General features: G+C 41.2%; 1 protein-coding gene across 1 annotated transcript in view; it reads right to left on the reverse strand.

Moving 5' to 3' along the window:
• The window catches only part of dph5 (diphthamide biosynthesis 5), a 12,764-nt gene extending 2,826 nt beyond the window's left edge, over positions 1 to 9,938 (reverse strand). The window contains exons 1-4 of the mRNA XM_005734268.2: positions 9,618 to 9,938; positions 7,556 to 7,680; positions 6,869 to 6,977; positions 1,580 to 1,700 (exon numbers count right to left, since the gene is read on the reverse strand). Of these exons, the coding sequence (XP_005734325.1) occupies positions 1,580 to 1,700; positions 6,869 to 6,977; positions 7,556 to 7,680; positions 9,618 to 9,752 (490 nt within the window). The 5' untranslated portion in view covers positions 9,753 to 9,938. The remainder of the gene's footprint in view (positions 1 to 1,579; positions 1,701 to 6,868; positions 6,978 to 7,555; positions 7,681 to 9,617) is intronic.
• Positions 9,939 to 18,291: the final 8,353 nt, after the last annotated feature.

Here is an 18,291-nt window from a genome sequence, read left to right on the forward strand (position 1 = left end):
AAAAAAAAAATGCTTTGAGTGGTCAAACTAGAAAAGCACCATGCAAGCACAGTACAGAATTTACAAAACATTTCCAAACCATGCTTTTATTTTTACTAGAATCAAGCACAGGAAATTAATTAAGCAGAAGAGAATGGATGGATAAGAATGTAAGTAAGTATTCTGGTAAATGGACTGGTTTTTATAGAGCGTTTTAATACTCTGGTTGAGCACTAAGAGCACTTCAAGTACAACCCTCATTCACCGAGTCATACAAGCACTTTTTCTGTGCCTAAGTGCTTTCTAGCTAACATTCTCACTCTAATGAGTGCATCCATGGACAGTAGTAGTACTGCTCTACCTCCTGAGCCACAGCTACCCAGTTACCAATTTACAAATAAACAATTTCTGTCATATTGCAGACTGAAGGTTCTTGAGGTTTCGACAACAAACCACATAACATTACAAAAAAACATTATATAAAAAAATGCTGTCGACCGCCAGTGCCATCCCTCACACACCCATAGTACAAATTTCTAAAATATGTCACCTTGTTCCCGAGTTATCTCACTCACACAATTTTAAGAAAACCTCTGACCTTGAGGTCAAGGTCACTGATTATTTAAATAAATACACCTATGGTAATTTGAAGCTCCTGTGTCGCCCTATTCTTGATTCATCGCATTCACAAACTTGGGTTTCCATGAAACCTGCCCTTCTGGCCAACTAAAAATCTAAAGTAGGGTGAAACATTTCAGCAAAATCTTATTATTTTCTGTCAGCTAAAGAGAAATCTCACCGATCACGTAACAGTATGGCTGTTATTTTCGTAATATTTTATTTAATGCTCTATTTTAAGCTGTGCAGTGTCTGTAAATAATCTCTTTTAATTATGACGCAGCTTTTTTCATCACTGTTGCTGTTTTACTTACTTATGAATAATTCCCTATTATGTTAAAAATGTCCAAAATCATAGTGAATTCTTGAAATAAATAAATGGCTCATCTGGGTGTCCTGCCGTGTTTGTGAAGTCAAAAAACATGGCCGTGCTCTTTTGTAAATGTGTGTGTGGAGAAGTAATAGATGAGGTACGGACACCAGCATCAATCATCCCAGGGACCCCAAATGCCCCAAACGCCCATAAATTAGGAGTCCAGTGGGAGGTGGATGACCTGCTGGTGAGTGGGTGTGTTTTAAATATTCATTACAGAAAAAAATAAAAGAGCCTCAGATGGCCATCAGCATTATTTCAGATTAATTCACAATGACTTGTGTTTTGATTCAGACCTTTTGTTTGCATATTTTCAATAATGTTTTACATTTTTAATACGTTTTTTTATGTTAAAATGCCTTCTTTCATCATTATTTTTTACTAAATTGTACTACTTTTCTTGGATATATATATTTTTCTACTTTGTTAATGAAATGATTTCAATTCAGTTTAGAAAATAACATGAAAATTTCAGTGGTATCGGTTTTTGTTTCAAATATAAATAATTGTATTCTATTATCGTGTTTTTTTGTTTTACATTATAATTTTATCTTGGATATTGTGGATTTTATTTTAGGAGATTTGTCTGTGTTTGTGTGCAAGCCTCACCCAGCAGACAGAGTGTGTGCAGTCCAGCTGTTCGGTTTTTACAAATTTTGTCGTAGAAGCTCTCTGGTCTCCACGTCTCTGTCCAAAACACTACAGACACCGTTTCTCCAAAATTATACAACTGAAACACACACAGACAAACACATGTTTCCATCACATCAAAGGGCTTTTTTCCCAACAGCTATTTCCAGGAGAATCACAGTTTCTTGTCCCTCAAAAGGAAGCAAGCCCTCACAATGTGATAATGTAAGCAAGTGTATAGTCAAATATGAGACTGTAAAATGGTTGATTGACATTTTTGTATTTCGCTGGTTAAAAAACATAAACATACTCCTGGAGGTAGCGATATCAATGTCTTGAATGGAAAAACAGAGAAACAGATTAGACTTTGCAGAAAACATCTAAAAGAGCCAGTGAAGTTCAGAAAAAATGAAACCAAGATGAACTCATACCAGAAGGACGGGAACAGAAAAGCATGGAGGTGGCAGTGTTATTTAATGGGCATGTACAGCTACCAGTGGAACCAGTTAACTGTTTTGGAAGTGGTAGGATGAATTGTGAAGTGTACAGGACTTTCTGTACGATCGGCTTGGATACAACTAAAACTACAAACTGATTGCACAGAACTTCACATAACAAATGGACAATGAACCAAAGTAAACTGCAAAAGTAACAAGAGTTTCTAAAGCCAAAGAAACTGGATGCCTCTGTCAGCGCGCCCCAGGGTGGCTGTGGCTACAATGTAGCTGCCATCACCAGTGTGTGAATGTGTGTGTGAATGGGTGGATGACTGGTTGTGTAAAGTGCTTTGGGGTCCTTAGGGACTAGTAAAGCGCTATACAAATACAGGCCATTTAAAATTGTGTTAGTTTGTCCAAATACTTTTGAGACTGAAAAATGGGGCACTATGCAGTCATGCGCCGAAGTCTTGGGTTATTTCTTTATAATTAAATTATCCTCAACGCACTTATACTGTGCTAGGACACCGGGAAACAAGTGCAGTTGTTTCTTCAAAGGTGCAAACATAAGTAGAAATATAGTATATACGCTAACGTTTTGTTTCAAGTCTCCAAGCTTGAAAGTCAATATTTGGTATGACCACCTTTATTCTTCAACAGACTGAACTGTTAGACAACATTTCTTCTAATTTTGTTAAGTAGTCTTCATCAATAGTTCACCATAGTTCTTTGGATGTTGGCCGACTTTTTGTTCAATTCTCGGTCAAGATAATCCTGCACTGCTCAAAAATTGTTGATGATAAATAAATAAAATTTAATTCAGTTATTTATAGCCCTGTGTCAGACAGGCAACCTGTCTAGGGTGTACGCTGCCTCTCGCCCTATGGTAGCTGGGATAGACTCGAACAGCTCCAGGTTCAGGGAGAGGACCCATCTGCCATGACCGGCTGGTCAAAAATGACTCCATGAGTCCTCACATTGTTACATTGTTACGTTTTTGGATTTTTAGGGCTGAGTACAATAACCTCATATTTGTCTGGTTTTAGAAGCAGGAAATTGGAAGCCATCCATGTCCCTATATCTTTAAGATATTAATGCAGTTTAACTAATTACTGTGTGCCACCTGGTTTTATGGACAGATAAAGCATGTTGTGCTGCCTTCTTCTAATACTGCCTAACATATAAAATGTAAATAGAATTGGTTCTAGCACTTTTGCGCCACGCTGCTAGTAACAAAGTTCCTAAAGATGCAATTAAAAAGTGGTTCTTTGCCAAGTTGTCTCTTATGTGTAGACACAACACTGGCTCTTAAGTGTGGAACTCCAAACTAAGTTTAATGTGAGATACTTCCCATTTATATGACCCCTTTGTTAAATCATGAATTAACTGCAATTAGCTACATTTTTTGGAAAGTTGAGCTCAACTTCACCCATTCTGAAATACTGCCAGACTTGTTGAATCTGGAAATCATTTAAATGTCTAACAAAGTGAAATAGGCTTGATGGTCTCAAAAGGGAAAACATCATACAAAAGGGAACATAAGAATAGGACAAATAAAATCATTGACATCTATCAGTATGGAAAGGATTATAAAGCCATTCATAAGGCTTGTGGACTCCAGAGAACCAAAGTGAGACTTATTATCCACAAATGGAGAAAAGTGGTAAACCTTCATAAAAAACCCAGAACAACATCTAAAGAACTGCAGGCCTCACTCCTCTCAGTTAAGGTTAGAGTTCATGATTTAACAATAAGAATGAGACTGGGCAAGAATGGCATTCATGGGAGAGTTCCAAGAAGAACACCACTGCTGACCAAAAAGCACACAAAGGCTTGTGTTTGCCAAAAACATCTTGAAGATCCCCAAGACTTTTGGGAAAATAAGCCTCATCAAGATGGCAGCCCCTCCAAGGATATTACATATGACATCTATACGACAGTGCTTTTTTTGGTTCTGTCAAGTCTTTTTTTTCCTTTGTAGATTAAACTAGATTCGAGAAATGAGAGCAAATGATGTGCTTTTGCGACACACTGCTAGTAACAAAGTTCCTAAAGATGCAATTAAAAAGTGGTTCTTTGGTAAGTTGTTTCTTATGTAGACATAACACTGGCTCTTAAGTGCTTTACATTTTTGAATGATTGGGTGGCGTAACAACAAAAAAACCATTTGAAAATGGTTTAGGTACAAGAACTGGACTGAAAATTAATAATAATAATAAAAAGAAGCAGCTAATGCCCAGAGAAACACTCTGAATGACCTTTAGAAAGACTGGAAAACTTGGTTTACAATCCTCCGTGGTGGGTTACAGAAGCAAAATAGCAATTCTTTTTTTACCTTTCTATAAACGTGCCTGGACCTGACTGAACACACATCAAGATACTAGCCAATGCTTAATAACAGAGGGCGTTGTTAATCAGTTTTACATAGATAGAATACCCAACAGTCAAACAATGTCCTATGAACAGCACTTGGTAGAGGTGGGAAAGAAGAACTCTTTTTTTTCCTTCTTTTTTTAAAATCGAGAAGAACTCCAGCAGAACCAATCAGCAGGGGGCACCATCTGCCACTAGCAACTCAAGATGCAAAAAAGAGACAGAGTCCTAATGTGCATGTGCTAATGTGACTCAATGCAAATTAACACAAAAGAGCTCATGTCTGAAAGGTGCTGAACAGTGAAATTCTGACAAGCTGTTCTTGGATAAATGTTTTTTGCTGATTATTATTAGTTTTATCTATAAATAAAACACCATCAAGAAAAGTAATGTACTGTTTGTTTTATAGAGAAAAGCCCTGAAGGACTCCAGTTGTGAGTGTGAGTGCATAGCACCTAGAGGAAGGAATAGAGCTCATTTGCATGTGTCCTTTCTCATTAGCATATTAACTACTCCCACTGGAAATGCTGTCTTTACATTAATGCTAATCTTTGCATGTTTGCAGGAGGAGGAGCTGCAGCTGGGTTCTGCTCTAAGATTGGCTGCTCTGACAGTTCAGTTATTGATGAGATGGAATTATTGAGAGGTGTTTACTGTGACAAAAAGGTTCGTCATGAGCTGCAGCTGCACTCATGACACAAATACAAAAACAGATTGTGCAAAAAAATGGAAGTGGTTTCCAACTCCTTCAGTTGCATAAAAACCAGCTCTCCTGATCTGTCACCGCAGTAAACACTATTCTGGTGACTCAATGGGCTTAATCCCTTTTGGAAATGATGGTCATTAGTAGGCTTAGAAAGGATGACAGATTCTTGACTTTACAGTCAAATCCATGCTTTGCTTGTCAATCATGAACAACTCCTCCAGGGGAAGCACCATGGGGGCTGCCACGATGAGCCCGCACCCTCCACAAGCAGCCAGCTACGCCAGAGCAGACCGAGCTCTTGGCCCAGAGACTTGAGACCCAAGGACATCCCACCCCCCAGCGGGGGCCAGACAGAGCCAGGGGCCCAAGCCCTGCAAGCAGGTGCCAGGAGCAAGCCAGTACACACCCGAGCTACCAGGCTCGGACACTACACCAGACTACATAAGACAGCTGACAATGTATCTGTAACATGCAACTTCTGTTGGTGCTGTGTTACTGGAAACTGAATTTCCCAGAGGAAAACACCTGAGGGATTTTTAAAGTTTCATCTAATCTAATCTCTAATCTAGATACCCAGGTTGAGTCCATCCTGCACCTCTGGTAGATTTCCCCCCCCCTCTCTGCCTGCAGCGTGGTCTCCTCAAAAGTAGAGAGCACCTTCAAAAACATGGCAAAAACACTCCCTGCCAGCTAAAGAGGCCCCCAGTTCCACCAATGCACCAAAGGGCCACGGCCAGGCCCCAGTGCATGCAGCAACCCAAAACCCCGTCAAAACACCAGCTAGGACCCAAGCCCCCGGGGCCTAGCCAGAACCAGAGCATGGAGGTAGTACACCCCCAGAACTCCAAGTCACCAAGCCCACCCCGCACTCACCCAGGAGCAGCACAGCTACCAGACCGGTCACCCGCACCAGGTCTCTTTTGTGCCACGGACCGGTTTATGTCCGACAATATTTTCACGGACTGCCCTTTAAGGTTTCGTGGATAAATACAACAAAATAAAACCAGTACCGGTACCCCCCAAAAAAGATTTATTGATAACACACAGGAAAAGACCAGGAAGGCCCTGCACTACAGGGGAGCTGCCACCAAGGACTATTTAACTGTCTCATTAACCTTGCTGCTAGTGATGACCAGGTCATCACTAGCACCTTAGACAGAAGGTGCTAGTGATGACACCTTAAACCTTCTGCACCTTAGACAGAAGGTTTGAGCAACAAGGCTAAGAAGGTTTGGACATGCACAGAGGAGCGAATACAGTTCATTTATTTTTTAAACCCGCCCTTTCATTTTCATTATGTCTTCAAGTTAGGGAAGGGTGTTTTGATTGACAACTGTGAAAACATTAGCTGACAACTCTCCACCCTTGCATCCAAATATGGTCACTTCTGCACCCCCCCCCCAAAAAAAACAAAAAAAAAACAACCCCGAAAGCAGCCAAAAGCCACTGAGGACTCCCAGCACTGGAGTCACAGTGACTCTATTCCTTCTATTATCAGCACTGACTCCTATGCAGTGAACAGAGTAGAAACCATCAGGCTACACACATAAACAGCAGCTTTTCTTCCTGCATTTTCAAACCAGTTTCATCTCTGGACTTTAGTCCCCCATGGAATCATTACATTATTGTTGTTGCTTGCCACTAGGTGGAAAAATATAAAGAAGTTTAAAAAAATGCAGAAAAAGAAAGTGGATGTGTTTGAGCCTGTGTTTGGAAGTTCTGCTTCACAGACTCAGTTCAGGAAATAATTACCTGCAAACCACAGCAGCCCACTGCATTCATGACGGAGGCATTGTGAATGACTTTGTATGGTATCCCAGCATTCACTGCTCTCAGCACTAGGTCACTGTGTGTGGTGGCTCTGCAGAAAGACACAGAAAACAAGGGCAGCCTTTTCTTATAAAATACACAAAATCTATTCAGCTGCTATATGCCTGGTGCCTATGTAACAGCAAACTAGCTGACAATGAGTTGACTCATTATTATTACAGTAAACTAACCTATGAAGATAACAGGTTTTCCCCAGTGTTGTGTTGGACAGACTGAATGACAGAGTAATGTATAGATGCTGAGGTCACGGACAGGTCAAACCTCAGTGTGATGAAAAAAAGCTTCATTATAGTTTTCAGTGGGCCAAAAAAGAACCCGTGTTTTTTTGATGAAAAACCGAGTCTGAAATTCCCACGGACAAGACTATAGAGCTTGTATATTCCATTCAGCAGGCGAGCTGCTCAGCACTCTGTTATTATGTCTGAGAGGAATAATGTGGCTTTGGGCAGAAATCTGCTGAAATGTAAAAACTCTGCTCTGACACAAACTCTGTGGTTTTATCTTCCTCTGCTGCTCCCCACTACAGTGCGTGTGCTGACAGAGCATACTTCAGATCTGTGGGATCAATTTGAGCTGTTGCTTACACAGTCCAGAAACACTGTGACTCACCCAAATGGGTCGCCCACCACCAGAAATGCCACATCAGTGACATCTGCATCCTCCAGGATTTGATCAGCTCCTTGTTCAACTAGATCTCTGTCTGCCAGGATCAGCTGCTTCCCATAGTACTCCTCCTGAAGCAAAGGAATATACTGTTAGGATATTTTAACAAGAATACTAAGAGCAGACACGTACTATTCAAGTAGATGTTCATTTTCTATTTAGTTCTCACTCTCCTGAGACCCTGCATTGAATAAGCAAAAGATGGATGGACTGGTGATTACAAAGTACTAATTGAAGCATTCAGATCACTTTCTACAAGTCTCATTTACCCAATCACACAGGCCCACATTCATACTCAACGTTAGTCTATAACTAAACACTTTCTTTTAGTCATACTCCGATGATAATTGGAGGGCAACTCGCTCTTTAGTATCATGCCCAAGAATACTTTGACATGTGGACTGGAGCAGCTGGGGATCAATTCAGTAACCTGCTGACTGCACCTTGGGCTGTGCTCTGAAGGACATGTCGTTGTCAAATACAACTCCAAGATTCCTCACAGTGTTACTGGAGGCTAAGGCAATGACATCCAGAGTAAGCATATGGTTACATATTTCGAAGGTTTTAGGGCCGCATACAATAACTTTATCTGAATTCAGAACAGGAAATTAGAGGTCATCCAGGTCTTTATGTCTTGAAGACATTCCTGCAGCTTAACTAACTGGTGTGTGTTATCTGGCTTTAAGGACTGATAAAGTTGGGTGTCATCTGCATAGAGAGACATCAGCCCATACACCGTGCTGCCCTGGCAGCATGAGTGGGTGCTCAGGAACCTGAATGTAAGCTGGGAGCTGACGCTGCACACTCATGGGGGTCAGAAGGTCGTGCTGGAGCAGAGCCGAGCCTACTTCTTAGAGTCCTCCGCGATCGTCCGCTGGAGCGCAGGGTGCTTCCCGTCCTACCATCACATCAGCAGCACGGAGTCAGCCAAGAAGATGGCCGGCCTGGCGCTCAAGAATTTTAAACCTATATATGCAGACTCATCCATAGAAGTTCATCGGCAAAGACAGACAGATCAGGCATCGGCATCTGGAGGGGTCGGAGTATTGTGGCCTTCATCATGAACAGCCTGCACTTCCACAGGCTGGTGGAGAAGATTCTGCTGGGATCTCCAGTCTGCCCATACTCCGGATCTTTGGACCCGCCCCCCCCCTGGACGAATCAGACCCTGAATTTGGTCTCCACGACTACACTCTGCACTTCCTCCAGCATGCAGATCATGTAGGGACACTTTTGGCAGCTCTCCTGCAGCACAATTCAGCAGGGACTTTCTGAGTCAGCAGGACCGACATGTCCCAGCAAAAAAAACACAGTTTTCCAAATAATTTCTTAGATTAGAAAATATTATGTCTATAAATATTAATAACCAGTGGGTCTAAGTTATTATTCTTGAGAATCGGAGTAATTAAAGTATATTTAATAGAAACAATGAAAATGCTAGTCTGTAGAGAACTGCTTATAATACCTACTACATCATTTGTAAAACAGTGAGATACAGATTTGAACAATTTGTTGTGGATGGGATCAAGTAAAGAGATGCAAGATTTAACTGATGAATAATTTCTTCCAGATTGTTAGCATTTACAGGTGAGAATGAGGACATTGAGCTTGTGGTATTAATTTGATCAAAATGTGAGGAAGTCCTAGATAAATTAATATGAGAGACATTAGACATCTCTAATCGTACACCGATCGTCTGAAGAAAGCAAGAAATTACATTTATTTGTTGAAATTAATTCATTGAATTATCCAATTCAGGACCCAGGTCTGAATATGCAGTTAAAAAACCCGACGGGATTCATCCTTTTGATTTACTATAATTACTCATTGTAAATCATATGATGTCTTCGAGTAACACGTACTGAAACCCAGTTCTTATGTAAAAAGTAAGACATTTCTTCCTAGTTCTGAATCAGTCCTACAGCCAAAACAAGCAGCTCCTCTCCTGGGACGAGCTTTCATTTCAGCCCTGGTCCAAATCCTCCGGATCGTAATGCTCCGGACTCACCAGCGCCTCTTTGCCCACGGTGAGAATGGATGTGTAGGCCTCCAGGTAAACTCTGGAGCAGCTCTTCACCGCCTGTAAACCCTTCACTGTAATGTCTGTGGCGTCTCCGAGCCCCAGACCGATCAGATACAGCATCCTGCCGGTCCCGCCTTCCGTACAGGGTCCGTGTTACTGCCGCAGCACTTAACGGAGCTAAAACTTCTTAAAAAGAAGCACCCAGGCGTGAAACTTTCCCGTATTCACGTGGGGACTCGCTGCGCTACTTGGAATACGGCTTGTCGTGAACTGTTTACAGTTGCGACAGCCACAGCCGCGATACGGTTAAGTCTTCAGCCGACGGCAAGCCCTGATACATGGCTCGCATATGTTTACAACTTGATCTAGTTTCTTGTTAAGCGGGAGCTTTGAGTAGTTTTACTAGAGCTTGATTTACAAGCGGGTCTGCATGTGTCCATCATGGCAGCAGTCTTTCTGTTGGAAATAACCGTAAAACGTGTGTATATCTTACTTCTGAATTACAAGCAGCTCAATGAACTTCATTTTTGTGTCAGGAGAAGCAGAAATGGCTAAAAGTAGAAAGTATCAGTGTGACAATGAACTTCCTCCTTCAAGGAGACAGAGCAGCAGAGAGGCATGTAAGCATGTAAGACTGCATTATTATGATTATTCCGGTTGGGGGGCTTTTCAGATTTCCACAAATGACAGCTGCTCCATCCATCCAAAGTGGGATGGATGCCGTTGTTTTTGATCCAGAAAATCTCCTAATTATCTGTAAAAACTCACATCGTTTTGTACACAGCAGTACAAAATGATGTGATTGGGGAGGGGACCCGAGAGAAAACAGTCCAACATAGCAGTTTTCTAATCTCCCTGCGCACTCAAAGCACCTCATTCACACCAGCACTTTTTCTATTCAAGTTCTTTTTATACAACACTCACATCCATACTCTGATGAATACATCAGAGAACAACTTGTGGTTAGTATCTTGTCCACAAACATTTTTGCATGCAGACTGGAAGCAGCCAGAGATCAAACCATCGACCTTCCAATTAGTAGATGACCTGCTGTACCTCCTTCTCTACCTCCCAAGCAACTCCTAAGTAGCTTGGGGTGAGTGCAGCTCGAGTGGAGTGCAGGATTTCTCCAGTGGAGAGCTACATTATTACAAACTGGAATCTGTTTGGAACGGCTGGTCTCTAAGTTTTAGTAAAAGAACATTATTTATCATTAGATCACAAGCTGTCCGAATTACGACATTGATGTCCCATGTCGCTTTAAAAAAAAGAACTTTTATAGCATACCTATCGTTGTACATGTACAGTGACACTAAAAGGCTATTCTATTCTAAGTTTGAAAAAAAAAGTTGACCAATTTTTCCAAGAAGCCATGTCTCAGTCTAGGAGGATGATATATAGTGAGGACTAATACAGGCAGAAATACAGAGTTATTACTAAACTTTTTTTAAATATATAGAACAGTAATCCCACCACCCCTCCGAGATGTCAAGGAGAGTAACAAAGAGTTGTATAACAGACAAATTAGTCGTATTTCACTAAAATCTGGAGGTTTTCTGCGAACTGCGAGGGATGGGTGGACAACAGATGACTGGCTACTGAAAAATGCATCTGTCCTTCAGTTGAATGAACTAAAAAATAAGATACAAACCTTTATTAGTCCCACACATGGGAAATATTTTGATATTATGGTAACAGCAAGATCCTTTTTGGGCTTTCCACTCAGCAGACATACTATTTAAATGAACTTTAATGGTCACATAAAAACTGCATGCATATAATTACCATTCATATCTGATTAAAGCCAAACAAACATACAAAAAATTGAAATTAAACAGAAAGCATTCAGAAAGTCTATGAACTTTATCCTAAAATAAGTCTGTCACAGTTGAGAGGCAAGAGAAGAGAGACTATGAATAGCAAACAGATTAAAACAGACTACAGAAAATTACACAGAACTGAATTGAATTTCATTTCCCCTTTCCATCCACAGAGTAGCTACACCCACCAGGGGTGGGCAATCTCAGTCCACGAGGGCCGGTGTCCCTGCAGGTTTTAGATGTGTCCTCGAACCAACACAGCTGATTTAAATGGCTAAATGAGCTCCTCAACATGTCCTGAAGTTCTCCAGAGGCCTGGTAACGAACTAATCACGTGATTCAGGTGTGTTGACCCAAGGTGAGATCTAAAACCTGCAGGACACCGGCCCTCGTGGACTGAGATTGCCCCCCCCCCCTGGCTACACTGTGGTGCACAGAAAGGACGTTCAGGTGTCTTTAGAGTTTTAATTGTGTAGTTTTCATGAAGTGGACAAACAGATGGACAGATGTGAAACTGTTGCTGCTCCCACTGCCATTCCTTCACCCTCCCACCCCTTGCTGCTTTTGCTTGAGCAGTCGTTTCCATGGTGACGGCGGTCAGCAGCACAGCGACTGAAAGCATTTGAGTTGTGAATGAGTTGGTGGGAAAAGCTGCTTCGCCTCTTCTTTTTTAACTCCCTTTCTTACTTTTTTTCTTCACAGTCTGTTTCTCCCTCGTTCAACCCTTGTTTTGGTAAACAAGCCCCTGCACCACGTGATCCTTCCCATCCCCTTCACTCTTTTAACTGGGAACCAGTTAATGAGTGAGATGGTTGGTGGGTTACATAATGGGATCCTTTTTTTTTTCTGCGATGGGGTGAAGAGGAGGGTGGTTGGAGAGGCAGATTGTGGTCTTTTGTTGCTGTGTTTCAGGGTTTGTTGGACTCCAGTCATCCAGTGAATTGAAACTCTGTCTCTGTTAACTGTTTCTCTTCAGGTTCAAATCCTGACAAACTCTGATCTGGATCTGCCCCTCAAAGGAAAAGGCAAAGCAAACAAATTTACAGTTACAAACAAATAAAATAATTTCCAGCCCTGTGATTCATAATTCAATTTAGCAGATTTCATTTATCATGTCCTTCTTTTAAAGATCAAAGTAGATTTTATGAGTCAGTAGCTCAGGTGTTTTTGCCCCATTCGATTTTAATTTGTGCAGTTTATAAAAGCTCAGAAAAACATCAAACTATGTCCTGTGGTACATTAACAACACAGTAAACCAAAGCGCAAGACAGAAACACAGAGTGAAACTCTATGGGATGTCCTTTTCGTTAAGACATGTGAGTTGTTTAACTATTGCCCACAAACAGCCAATCATCAGCTGAACTTGAAATCATGTGAGACAATCATTTAGGTGTCCTCTAACATGGGGTGGACAGGTGAAGACAGATCCAGCAAAGGTCAAAGCAGTGCAGGGATGGCCCGTTCCTAAGCCATGAAGGGAACTCCCCTGCTTCCTTGGGTTTGCTAACTTTTACAGACACTTCATCAGAAACTACAGTCAAGTTGCTGCTCCCTTCACTCGTCTCACCTCCTCTAAGATACCATCCACCTGGCCCTGGGAGGCCCACACTGTCTTCACTAAATGAAAGCAGCTATTTGCCTCTGCCCCCATTCTAATTCACCCAGGTACTAATAAGCAGTTCATCGTGGACGTCGATGCATCAGACGTAGCAGTAGGGGCAGTGCTATCCCACAGACACGAACCTCAAGGTAAACGCCAGCTCTATTTATGTCACCTCACCCCCACCAAGCAAAACTATAACGTGGGGGATAGAGAGCTTCTGGAAATTATAAATTAACTCTGGAATGATGGCATCCCTGGCTGGAGGGAGCCATACAGCTGTTTCTCATATGGACAGATTAAAAAAATCAAACTTATGGTAGTATTTGTTAGTTATTTAGATTGTAATGTACATGGCTCAATTATTTGTTGAAAAACAATTAAAACATAAGAGATATGGATTAAGAAAGAACGAGGGCCCAGAGAGTCTGTTTATCATAGGGCATAGAGCTCCGCGCTGCTCAAAGTATTAAAACGTTTGCAAAATGATCCATAAAGTCCAATTTTTTCTTCCAATTTTTAAATTGGCTGACAAATAAGAAGTAATCTGAATTTTTTTTTAATGTCTTGGTCTGAAGATTTTCTGCAAGTTCTCGTTAACATTGGGAAAACTTGTGGCCTGTGCAAAATATTTTAACCTTTTTTCATAAAACACATTATGAAGATGGAGCATTTAAGTTTTACTAATAATACTTTAGACCTATATTAGTATAATATTTATCTTAGTCTTAGATCATGAGCTTAGTTGCAATTCTAAAAATGTAAGTGACAGTTGTGCTCTGTGTTTGTAAAGTGCTCACAGCTTCAGAAACTACCAGCGATGCAATCTGATGTCAGACTGTCTCTGTTTGACAGAAACAGGCTCAAACAGATAAAGACTTAGGGCAGGATTAAAGCTGTTTAATGTTTGGTGAAGGTCAATCATTCCTTAGATCATTTCACTGTGTCAAGAACCACAAGTGCAGACTCCTGAGGCAAAGAGAATAAACTGAAGATGTACCGTTATTATGAAGATGAAGATTCAAAACAAGGTTATTAACGCCATAGAAAGACTAAGGTGAAGGAAGGGAACCCGCAAACCTAACTGTGACTAGAAAAAGAGACATATCCCCTATAATGACATCTTTTCATTGGCTCCTTGTTAAATCCAGAATTAAATTTAAATAACTTTTCTGCACAAATAAAATCTTGAATGGGCACCATCAAATCTTAAAGGTCTCATAGTACATTATCATACTAACAGAGCGGTGCAAGCAAAGTGGGCCTTGCTTTTTAGCCATTTTAACTTTGTTATAACCTAACCCACCTATTGCTACAATATTACAAGTGGCAAAAACTACAGTTTGGTACATCCTGAGAAACAAAGAAATCCCTGGTGAACTCAGTAACACAAAAAGACCTGGACGACCATGGAAAACAATAGAGGTGGATGATCGCAGAATCATTTTCATGATGAAGAGAAACCCCTTCACAACAGCCATCCAAGTGAACAACACTCCCCAGGGAGTATGTGTATCCATATCCAAATCTACCATAAAGAGAAGACTGCATGAAAGTAAATACAGAAAGTTCACTGCAAGGTGCAAACAACTCATAACCCTCAAATCAGAGTAGCTGGAGAGAACCCACGCAAACAGAAAGGCCCTGCCCAGATGATGGGGTCAAACTGAAGACCTTCGTCCTGTGAGACAACAGCGTTAATCACTGTGCCACCATTGTTATATACACTGCTATATAGACCCCAGTTAAACCTAATCCTGTAGCACAGGTGTTCTGCAAGAAACTGATCTGAAAGTGTTTATTGCAAAATTATCTGCTTTTGCAACTTTTTTCATCCATTGACCCAAAAGAACGAAAGCATTAGCAGATACTCAGATCAGCAAATACACTGGCCACTGACTACTTGTTGGAATTTTGAAAACATGCCATTTGTGAATGCTGTCTGGGAGAAATGTGTGGATGTCAAAGACTGTCTGCATAAAAGAGTCTTTGAGAGCCACGTGTCTGGACCAAAATGGGATGGGAACATATTACTATACATAAATCTTAAGGCCTTTCCATGTATCTGGATGGATAATAAATTTGTATAGTGTTGTAGTTTTGATCTAATGCCAGTGGTTGGTAAAGTAGATGCAATAGCACATAAGAAGACTGGAAAAAACAATAGTGTAGCTGCAATGAAGGAGACTGGATGTGCAATCAAAATTTGGCCAGGTGCAAATAAAGGTAAACTAGAAACGAACCTGCGGATTGGGCCCGGTATCAAGTCTCTATTGTAGTGAGAGCTTGGTTCGAGTTTCCCCAGAATTCCTCTCTCTCTCTTCTGATGGATATCCAACCTGTGGGGCATACACACTGACCACATTTCATCACATATTCAATTTTCAGCTTCAAACTCGTGATCCTGTCTGAAACTTGCTTTACCTCCACAATACTATTCACATCCTCTTCTTAAAGATGACCCCTAATCTATTTTTTTCCTATCTACACCATGATAGAATAATTTGAATCAGCATTCAATACTCCTGGCCCTGCTTTCATTACATCTTGTCTCTTGCACATACAATATTCCTACCTTCTTTCTCTCCATCAACCAGCTGTCTCTCTTTACCAGTCATAGTTTCTACTTTCAAAGTCCCTACACTACTCCACCTCCACACTACACACACTGCCTTTCCTTCTCTCTCACTGCCTCCAAACTTTTGTCTTTGCCCAGCAGTAGCACACTTTCCACTGGAACCATGTTGACCAGTTAACCTAGGCCCCAACCAGTTCCGTGTGGAAATCTTGATGATTTACGTTTGATTTAGTAAAGATCTTCTTGGCACTAGGAATAGATGGGCTTGTAGCCCAGCAAAATCCTCCTGGTGTGTGTTTTGTTCTGGTTTTGTACCCACAAAAATAATCCATAAAGCAGAGTGGTCTTATATGCTCTGAAGCCTCTTATTGCTGTTTTTTACTATGCTGCTGTCGGCAAAAACTATGAACTTCAAATAAAGAAGTTCAGAGTTTAAGTATATAACCACACTGTTTTCAAGTATTTGACACATTTTTAATGAAATTAATATGTAAAATATTTTCAGTTTCATGCTTTGATCCTCAGACAAAGGTCTGATAACAATACAAATCTCACTTCCACTTAGCAGCGTTTGTCCATACGTGTACATTGCATAGGAATTAATATCAGAATGAATGAATTTTGTTCAAAATGAATGCTCATTTGTGCTGTTAAAAAGATGTGGTGTCTGCCATCTGCAGGTTAACAGGTGAGAACGTCAGAGTTACTTTAAATATCACAGACTTGACCTGTGATGCTTGGTTGCTTCTCTACTTTTGAGATTTTACTTGGATAATTTCCTGGAAACTGAATCTTTGTGCCACAAGTTACACAACAAAGTGAAGAGGAAGGACAGGATGGATCAGAGAAAAGTGGAATGGGTGAGGAGGGTGAGGAGGCCCTGCTCTCTTTGTGGCTCCCACAGAACCATCTCCAATTACAGGACAAAGGCAACTCATTCAGGCTTCAAGCGCCAACTCTGCAGCTTTGCATGTCTAATGAGTGTTTTGCTGAATACTAAGCGGACCCCTGGGTGCTGCAGAGGCCTCACCCTCCCTCCCCCATGCAGCACCTACATCACAAAGTTGCTCCTGTACCGCTCTGCATCGGGACATCTCAGCTTCACCTCCTCTCTCTGAAGACAACAGTCCCAGTCCTTTCCATAACAGAGTCAAAACACAGGCAAACAAAACTATGAGATGCAAAATAGGGTTGCAGTACAAAGACTAAGGAATAGTGGACGCTAATGTTGCTTATGCTGGCTGGATATTTAGAAACTGTGGGCGGGGTCTAAAACGAATATAAAGGGCCCACCTATAATACAGCGATTCAGAACATGATGGAGTGTCTCCACTTTACAGTGAAAATATGACAGTTTTTCACATCACAGACGCGGGTAGATTGCTCCAAGTTAAATAGAACAATGCAATCTGAAATGAATAAACGCCTTCTGGTGTTGTTGCTTTAGCTTTTAGCCATACTGCAAAACATCCAGAAGCAACACATTTCTTCATGGGAACTCCCACTTCATGGACTTCCTGGTTCCAAGGACGCATATTGTAAAGAAAGGTGGGCACAGAGAACGGGAGAAAGTAGATTTGACTTGGGAGACATAAAACATGTTGTGGAGCTTCATGTTACAGGGCAATTTTAACTGGACAGAAACAAGATGGACTAGAGACTTGAATTCAAAAAGACTGATATAGCTGGGGATGAGTTTTTTAGGTTCTGACTTGAGAGGAATGTGCTTTGTGGACAGCCAGACCTTCTGGCCAGGGTAATAGCAGGGCACAGAGGTACAACAAAGGTCAGCGAGGTGCTTATTTTGTTCCTTTATCCGTAAAAAGGCTGCCTGGGTGACCCTCCAGATCCTGCGACAACGGCAGACAAATGGAACAGAAATCTCACCTTCCAATGCTGGAAGATGAAAAAAGAACAGTGCAAAAACAAACAATTGAGACTGAAGTCAACAATTTGATGAGTTGATGATGAGTTTGCTATGCATGCAAACTCCTTAAACACAGACTAGTGCAGTTTGTTACAAGAGATGTAGTTGAATGACAAACCCAGATAGATCTGGAAACATGTGATGTCGATACACATGGGAAGAGATTAGAATCCTTTATGGTAAAGACTGATCAGGTTGATGAAAATCCAGGGAAGATAAAAGGGCTTCAAATTGAGACACCGGTGAGTGACATTCTGGCAGGACAGGAAGAAAACTGTCAAAGCATACGCCATCCCCAGAGAGACCGAAAAAGCCCACAGTACCTGAAGGACTATGAGTGCAAAGCGACTTGTGGGGATGATACAGCAATACACGCTGACCACAGCTACAGGGCAAATTTTAAGATGAAAGGCTTTGGAAGACTTAAACATTTCCTAGCCATTGACTTTAGACAGAGAACGAGAAGTGAGAATGAACCAAGGAGAGGTTTGAAATGTCTGACTGCAAGGGTAGATCAACTCCATGTGAACAAATACCAAACTGTGATGGTGATTGAGAACCTGCTAACCCAAAGAAATATTGGGAGATGATAGGCAGCTTGATTTATGCAATGACATGTACAAGACCTGATTTCAGTTGGGTTGTCAGGAAACTATCACAATACCTATCAGGACCAAGGTACTTAAACGGAAATATGAAACAAGAGTTGTGTCATAAGAAAAGGGAAGAAAAAC

Source organism: Pundamilia nyererei, unplaced genomic scaffold (genome assembly GCF_000239375.1).
Source record: "Pundamilia nyererei isolate P.nyererei 1_Seehausen unplaced genomic scaffold, PunNye1.0 scaffold00057, whole genome shotgun sequence".
Classification (NCBI taxonomy): Eukaryota; Metazoa; Chordata; class Actinopteri; order Cichliformes; family Cichlidae; genus Pundamilia; species Pundamilia nyererei.